At 49.4% G+C, this 8442-nt stretch overlaps 1 protein-coding gene across 1 annotated transcript; it reads right to left on the reverse strand.

The window, feature by feature from the left end:
- Positions 1 to 241: 241 nt before the first annotated feature.
- On the reverse strand, positions 242 to 3079 carry IER5L (immediate early response 5 like). Its single transcript, XM_080989888.1, has one exon. It carries the CDS (start codon positions 2827 to 2829, stop codon positions 1507 to 1509), a length of 1323 nt encoding a protein of 440 aa, XP_080846014.1. The 5' UTR covers positions 2830 to 3079; the 3' UTR covers positions 242 to 1506.
- Between the last annotated feature and the right edge of the window lie 5363 nt (positions 3080 to 8442).

Here is an 8442-nt window from a genome sequence, read left to right on the forward strand (position 1 = left end):
ACCAAACAATTGCTGGTTGCATCAGGAGAGTTCAAAATATTTTGAGAAGGGGGAAAAACAAACCACCCACCACATTTAAAGACATGAAAATAGTGTTAACACATTTACTTGTGGCATTCACACACACACACATTTGGGGGGAAGGGAGGGAGGCAGGACCTGTGAGAGCGCTATGCATGATGGGTAAAGTAGTTGAGATCTCATCACTCCCCACCTTTCCTCCCCCAAACTTTTTTTTAAAAAAGAGCAGTGTTGGACAGAACTATATACTTCAAGGAATGGCAAATAATACAAAAGGGGAAAGAGACCCTCACATGAAATTAGGCTACATATACTTAATCACATCATCCAGATTTCAACTAGGAAAAGTTGTACACTCTGTTGATGTTTTCAACTATGTTTTTTTATGTTAGCAAGTTTTTATTATTATTTAGGGGGGGGTTTCATAGAACTGTAAAGTTGGGAGGGACCCCAAGGGTCATCTACTCCAACCTCCTGCAATGCAGAAATCATAGCGAAAGCATCCTTGACAGATGGTCAAGGAAGGAGAGTCCACCCCCCACCCCCGTCTGTTCCACTATCCCAAAACTCCTATGAACCCCTAGCAGGAATTAGGAAGGACCACCCCACCTTCCCCTTATAAGAACTCAAGTGACTACGCAGGGAAACATCCCAGCCCCATAGAAATGTGTCTGTTTTGGGGGACAGGAAGAAGAAAAGCTATAGAAACCCACCCCTTTTAAAATGCATTTTGGAAAGTTTAGATTGCTAAAGAAACAGAGCCAGTTTTCTGGTTTAAATGTTTTTTAAATAATAATAATAGTAATAGTAATAATAATAATGCATAAAAGCCCCCCATTCAGCCCATAGTTCTGCAGACTATTCTGGGCTCTGTTGAAAAAGGCAATGTGTCAAGTTCTACAACACTTCTTGTGGGAGGGAGATAGGAGTTGCTTCAGGTATTTAAGTTCTCCCCTAATTTTGGAGAGTCACAATTCAATGGCCAGAACTACCTTTTCCCTAAAGCACTATAACCTCGGGTGTAAACTCTTTTCTCTCACACACAGCTTATTCTCCTTATCCATCTTTTCACCTCCTGCATTCCTCCCCTCCCCACCAATGTTTTTGGGGGGCAAATAAAAATGAAATACAATAAAGCCTGGAAAGAGTTAAATAAAAAAACGAAACAACTCAACACCATCCAGGGGTGGGGGGGAAGACACAAAAGAACTCTTGTTGTTGTTGTTGGGGCTTTTTGTTTAAATAGGTACTATTTCTTCATCATCTCTGGAAAAATAAAGGCGCAAGAATCTTCGAAGTAAATTCTATGGTACAATTTAGAAAAAAAACAAACATTCGCTTGGCTTGTCAACTGCCCCAAGCCACCCCCCTCCCCACAACTTCAGTCTTTGTTTCAGGGTCTCCCCAACCTCCCCACCTCCACCAAAAGAGCCAAGCAGCAGGCATTTCTTCCTTCCCGCCCCGTCGGATCTTTCCCCGTCCCGGCTAGAAGGCCACGATTGCCCGCGTCCAAGCCCCCAAGCTGGCCAGCGCCTGCTTGCTACACAGTTGCCCGTTCAAGGGCTGCTCGGGGTCCGGCTGCGGCGTTTGCTGGGGCGTCTGCTGGTGGTGGGTTTGCTGCTGCTGGTGGGCTTGGTAGGGGTGCTGTTGCTGCTGCCGGCTTACCAGCCCGGTAAAACCGGAGCCGAAGATGGAAATCAAGTTGGAGATGTTGGACGAGTCCTGGGGAGGAGACGCCGTCGGGGGCGCCGTCAGAAGTGGCGGCGGCGGCGGCGAAGGAGCCGTCGGGGGCTGCTCCGCGCTGAAATCCTCGAAGCGGGCGCGCTTGGGGCAGGGAGCGAAGGCGGGGTGAGACGGAGGAGGGGGACCGCCACCGCCCACACCACCAATGGGGGTCGCCGTCCCCACGACGGACCCCCCTCCTCCTCGTCTCCCACCGCCTCCTGCTTCTTCTCCTTCCTCCACGGCCTCGTGACCAGGGTAGTATTTGCGCTTGTAGCCCGGGCTGGGGGGGACGCCCATCACCGCGGCGCCTGGGCTGCTGCCGCCGCCGCAAGGACAGGGCGAGCAACAGTCCTGGTGCAAGTAGCCGTTCTCCACCGTGGTCACCACGTGCGTGTCCAAGTCCAAAACAGTGGTGCGGCTGGAGCAGTGCGGAGAGGCGGAGGGGGACGGAGCCGGGACCAGCCCCGACGGCACAGCAGAGCCTGTGCTGGCGCTGTTGCTTCCGCTGGAGAAGTCGCAGCTCCCCGGCACTGCGTAAAGCAGCCCGGGCGCCGGCGGCGTGGCGGCGCGGTGGTAGAAAGCCAGAGGAGAGTCCCTGCAGAGCCCCGAGAGGGTTGCCGGGGGTTGAGCGGGCGGCATGAGCGAAGGCAGTCCGGCCAGAGGTTCCTCGTCCTGGGCGCACCCGGACATCTCCAGCGCCGACTCGCCGCCCCCTCTAGCCAAGGCGCAGCCCCGCAGCTGCCCGTGCTGGAGACCGTCGTCCGCCTCGTCGGCTGCCTCGACGGGCAAGTGGAGAGGGCTGAAATCCGCCGCGATCTCGCCCAGCGAAGCGGGCGTGCCTGCTCCTCCGACGGGCGACATGGCCAGCAGCCCGCCTTCCTGGGGGTGGTGGTAGTGGTGGCTCTGCTGGCGGCGGTAGAGCTCGGCGTAGCGCTCGCTCAGGTAGAGCTGCCGGGCGTTGCGGAGCACATAAGAGACCAGGAGGTTCTTGTGCAGCTTGATGCCGCCGCGCTGCGTCCGCGAGCTGTGGATCTTGCGCAGCGAGAGGCTGATCAGGCTCTGGGCGTCCAGGGCGCACTCCATTCCCGTCCCCGGGCCCACATCCACCCCGAGCCCGGCCTGGAGCGGGGCTCTCTCTCCGTCTTAGCAGCCCGGCGCACAGCTCACCATCCCCGGGCAGGCGCAGAGCCGCACCCCTCCTTGCGCGCTCTCTCTCTCGCGCTCGCTCGCTCTCCGCCCTCCACCGTCCGCCGTGCTTGGTGAATGCAGCGGGCAATAAGCCCTTGCTTAGCCGACCCCCGCTATTTATGCACCCTTTTCGGCACCGCCCCCCGGCCTATGGGAGCACGGTTTTCGGCTCGAGTGGCGGCCCGCGCCCGCCCCGCCGAGGACCGGCCGGCCAATGGAGGCGCGGCGGTTCCTTTGTGCTATTCAAATACCTAGCAGGCTTTTTTGGCACGGCTGGAAGGTTCTCTGGAGAGAGAGAAAAAGAGAGAGAGAGAGAGAGACGGGAGCAAGCAGCGGGGAAGCCGGGCCAGCGGGGAAGCTTGGGTGGGATCAGAGCCCCCGTCGGGGGTGGGTTGAAAGGGCCCGATCCACGGATAGCCCTCCACCCACCTAGAGTGTGCGCGCTTCCCCGGACGCCTGGCTCCCCTTCTCAGGTGAGGCCCTCGCCATGTGGACGGAGGGCGAGGGGGAGGGGCCTCGGAGGGGGAGGGGCCTCTGGAGCCAGCGATCCGCCTCCGTTTCTCTCTTCCCCTCCGCTTGGCAAGCAGGTGCAAAAGCGTTGGCACCAGAATGGCTCAAGAAATGAAAAATTTATTCAAGGGATGAGTCCAGATCCTGGAAACAAACAAACAAACAAACACAGGTAGAACTTTAAAAAGAGTTTTTTAAAATAAAAATGAAAGTGATTCTCTAGGGAATATTATCATTATCATTTACTTTGTATTGCTTTTTTCTGTGCAGGTACATGGCAAACAATTTGGAGTGCGCCAATACTTTCTTCTAGAGTAACTTAAGTTGCATTTTCCTTCAAATTCCATTGTATGTAACAAAGCTCTGGCACTGGAAACCACAGACCATACCAAGTGCAGAAAGCTGGATTCAAGACACCCTGAAAGTAGCAGTTCATGAGGCAAGAGAGTGGGGGAATTAAAGAACAAGACTTCCAAAAGATATGGAGTGACTTTCTGGAGCTCTTTGTTGAGGACTTTTCAAAACCTGGAGATATAGGAAGCTGCAAGCAAAGGAACCGAGACTCATGGACCCCAAAAACTTAGCTGGGTATAAAAAGAGTCTTGATGGATCCTGACAAAGTGGGCCCACTTAGTCCAGCATTTTGTTCTCACAAGGGCCAACCAAATGCCACAACAGGAAATCCACAAGCAGGACCTGAGTACAAGAGCCCTCTTCTCTCTTGTGGCTTCCAGCAACCCGTATTCAGAAACATTTATTGCCTCTGACTATGGAAGCAGAACATAGCCATTGTGGCTAGTAGTCCTCTCCACGAATTTGTCTAATTCTCTTTGAAAGCCATCCAGGTTGGTAAACATCACTACTGCCTGAGGGAGTGAGTTCCATAGTTTAAGTATGCGCTGCATGAAGAAGTACTTTATTTTCTATGTCCTGAATCTTCCAATGTTCAGCTGCATTGGATGTCTATGACTTCTAGTGTTGTGAAAGAAGGAGAAGAACTTTTCTCTATCCTCTTTGTCTGTGCCTTGCATAATTTTATAAACTTCTGTCATGTTTCTTCTTACTCGTCTTTTCTCTAAAGTCCAAACTCCCCTTATAGGGGAAGAAGCAGCTAAGGGCTCCTCAGAGGGGACCATTGAAGCAGCATCAGTACACACCTGTCTTCATCCTAACTTGAACATAACACCCTGAACAATGTGTTGTGCAATGTTTCAGATGATTGCATGGCAAACAGGAAAATACTGTAATAAAAAACCCACTATTTTACAGAGGAAGAAAACTTTTGAGGAATTTGAGGGCAGATTTTGGCACTACCTCAACATTCTTCCTGGGATGTCTTCCTCTTTAGGGTGTGCTGACATCACAAATCCAAATCAGAGTGAGGAGCTGATTTCTAAATGGGCAAACATTTTCTCCACACTCAGAATGAGCAAACACTCACTCTGAATGGGAAAACTTTTTTGTCTCCCATACCCTCTGGAAAATTGGTGAAACTGCACAGCATGTTTTCAAGGGGAATACCCTTTTACAAAACTGCCTTTGTTTCCGAGCGAGACTATTCTCTCTGCTTGCACTCCTGGCTGTTGCGGCTTACACCCACACATTATGAGAGTGCAAGGCATGTACAGTTTCCTACATGGAAGTGTTGGAAATGCTTCTAGTGTGTGCTGACTCTGAGGACTTTTGGCCCCCCTGGGGGTGCAACACTCCCCATCTTTATTCATATTTAAGGAAGCTAGAATCTTCTATAAAGCCACCCATTTGCTGGCCCGTACTGTGGCTGCACAATATATACTTCTTCCCAACCAATTGCTGTGGTGTGTAAATCCTTCTGTGCAGTTGTTACCAGCAGCTAAGTATTGGGGCCTTATGAATGAGAAGCTATATTTGTGTTGTTGTTGTTTCCAGATGTCATTCTAGACGATCAAGTCATTTTGACAGTTTCCCCCAAGGAGAGCAAAGATGTCTTAAAATCTCTCTTCCCAGGCAGAGTTTGAGGGGTGAAAGACCATGGCTTTTTATTTTATTTTATTAACCACATCTGCTAGCTCTGTGTTGGCAAGATCCTTCACATTTCCCAATATTTTCTTCCGGGATATATTATCCTAAGAATGCAACCCTGTCCGTACTCTGCCCCCCCCCCAAGCTCCATTGCATTCAATGGCTATAACTCTCCAGAGCCTACAAAGTGCTTTTTAAAAATAGATTGTGGCCTAAGAACAGTAGGCTTAAGAGGAGACACCTGGTGTGATTTACATTTTGAGGGGCAACTCCCCAATTTTCACTTTCCGAAAGGATCTGTGAACCAAAACACAGCTATCCTTTGAAATTCACACTTCTCCGAATTTCGCCAAACGAACATAAAAAACGGTGTACAAAATGCATATTAGCAAAAAATAAGATATAAATCTGCACTATGCTAGGGAAAAATAAGACCCAAGCATGCCTTATGTAAGGGAAATGGTTTTGCTAATAGGTGTGCATTAGGCAAAACTGCAGACAAAATGGGTGTATGTTAGGAATAAGGCAGACTAAAATGCTGATGACTTTTTTAAAAAAATGCAAACTGATGTAGTAATGTGGCAAAGTGATCTTAAGGCAGGAAAACTGAGGGACAGAGGGAATTCAAAATGGGAAGCTTCTCCGATCTTTAAATGACTGCTCTAACAGATTAATTGGCTTCCCAGTGTACAGGTTCTACTCACAAGAAAGCTGGGTTGAGTTCTTTCTCCACACCCTGCATCATATATATATATATATATATATATATATATATATATATAGGGGGGGGGGTCCTATATTTCCCCCCTAAAGTGATAAGCCCCAAATGTTGCTAGCTTTCCTTGTAGTGGAGTTGCTCCAGTCCACCTGTGAGTTAAATTAACACAACATATTTTTAAAAATTCTTCTTCTTCTTCTTCTTCTTCTTCTTCTTCTTCTTCTTCTTCTTCTTCTTCTTCTGGTGCTGCACACGTTTCACCTCCATTTATCACACCGACTGTAATGTTTGGATCTTGCTTTCCATTCAACTCGCACCTTACAACTCTTCTCTCCTGCATGCCTGCCTATTAAGATTTCACTTCACCTATCCAAAGAAGTGGGCTTGAGTCCATGAAAGCTTATGCCTGTTAGCAGGCGCATTAGCCTTTAAGGTGCCACAGGATTTTTTTGTCATGTTCCAAGTCTGGTTAGTCACACCATCACAATATTTACATTTAGGTTTTCAGTTCCTTTGCTGATGATCCCTAACATGGAATCTGCCCATTTCACAGCCGGGTAAACTGCATTATTTATTGGGTTATCTTCTGTGACCCAAACATCTGTGCGGCTCAGACCCCCATCAACATTCATTGATATGTCTTTATGCGCTCCTAATTTGTTGCCTATTCATCCATTTTATTGAGCTCTTTTGGGGGCCAATTTTTTTTTTTTTAAAAACAACTAAAACAAAGACACCTACTCTTCAGCTGTAGGTCCCAGGGTGGGTTACAACAGTGCTGTATTTAAAACAGTTAAACCAAATTAGAGTTGCAGGAATGGGGGTTGACCTCCTTCGATTGTGAGAACTGTCCAGTTCAGTTCTTTCTCTTTGCTTCCTGTTCTTTAACAGGACCTTAACACTAGTACTGGTCAACATCCAATGAAACTGAATGCTGGAAGATCCAGGACTGATAAAATGAAGTTCTTTTTCATGCAGTACAGAGTTAAACTATGGAACTCCTTCCCACCGGAGGCAGTGATGGCCAGCCACCTAGCTGGCTCTAAAAGAGGATAGGACAAGCTCATAGAGGAGGAAGGAGAAGGGGTATCAATGGCTACCAGCCATGATGGCTATGATCTGCCTCCACAGCTGGAGGTAATGCTTCTGAATCCCAGTTGCTGGAAACCACAGCGGGAGAGGAGAGGGTTGTTGAGCTTGGGTCCCGCTTGCAGGTTTCCCACAGGCATCTGGTGGACCACTGAGAGAACAGGATGCAGGACTTGATGGGCCATCCACAACTGCTAAGCTTTCTGCAAAGTTTCCTGAGGAACTTTGTCAAAAGCATTTTGACACGTATACAATGCCTACCAGATTGCCTTTCCTTTGGGGAAGGGGCCATAGCTCAGTGAGCAGAGTACAGTGGTACCTCGGGTTACAGACGCTTCAGGTTACAGACTCCGCTAACTCAGAAATAGTACCTCGGGTTAAGAACTTTGCTTCAGGATGAGAACAGAAATCGTGCAGTGGCAGCGGGAGGCCCCACTAGCTAAAGTAGTACCTCAGGTTAAGAACAGTTTCAGGTTAAGAATGGACCTCCAGAACGAATTAAGTACTTAACCTGAGGTACCACTGTACCTGCTTTGCATGCAGGTTTGATCCCTGGCATCTCCAGGTAGGACTTGGAAAGACCTCCCTGTCTGTAAACCCAGAGAGCCAGTGGTGGTCATTGTTGACAATACTAAGCCAGGTGGACTTAACATGTGACATGTATAAGGCAGCTTCCTCTGTTAGCTAACCCAGCCCATCATCCAGAAGTATGAGGTCTAGCGTCTCAGCAAAGGCAACTCCTGAAAGCCTGTAAATCCACTGCCAGTCAGTGTCAAGCAGTAGTGAGCCAGATGGACCTGTGGTCTTGATATACAAGGCAGCTTCTGTGTTCCTACGATGGGAGGTGTGGCAGGATCCTAGTCCTCCCGCCAGAGCTCAGCTCTGGCACAAACTTGGATCCAGGGTGCTGCAGGCTGTCAGGAAAAAAGCGTGCTCTCAGATCCTCATTTGACTGCAGCTGTTGCCTCCTCCCCCTGGGTCACCAGAGGCCCCTGCAGGAAGTCCCTCTGCAGTGTGACAGCTGCCCTGCTTCCTTCCCAAAGCTGGAGTGTCTGCTGTTTGCTGCCCTCATCCTGCACCCTCCCAGTTGAGCGGTGACTGTATCAATTTCCTGACTTTGTGTGTGGTGATAACCATCTCCTGGCTCTGTCGCCCAGGTCCCTTCTAAACTCCCCAGGTTCTCTGATCCG

Source organism: Podarcis pityusensis (genome assembly GCF_964106645.2).
Source record: "Podarcis pityusensis genome assembly, chromosome: Z".
Taxonomy (NCBI): domain Eukaryota; kingdom Metazoa; phylum Chordata; class Lepidosauria; order Squamata; family Lacertidae; genus Podarcis; species Podarcis pityusensis.

Coding starts and splice junctions, on each gene's coding strand:
- IER5L (XM_080989888.1), bottom strand. CDS start 2,829: ATGGAGTGCGCCCTGGACGCCCAGAGCCTGATCAGCCTCTCGCTGCGC.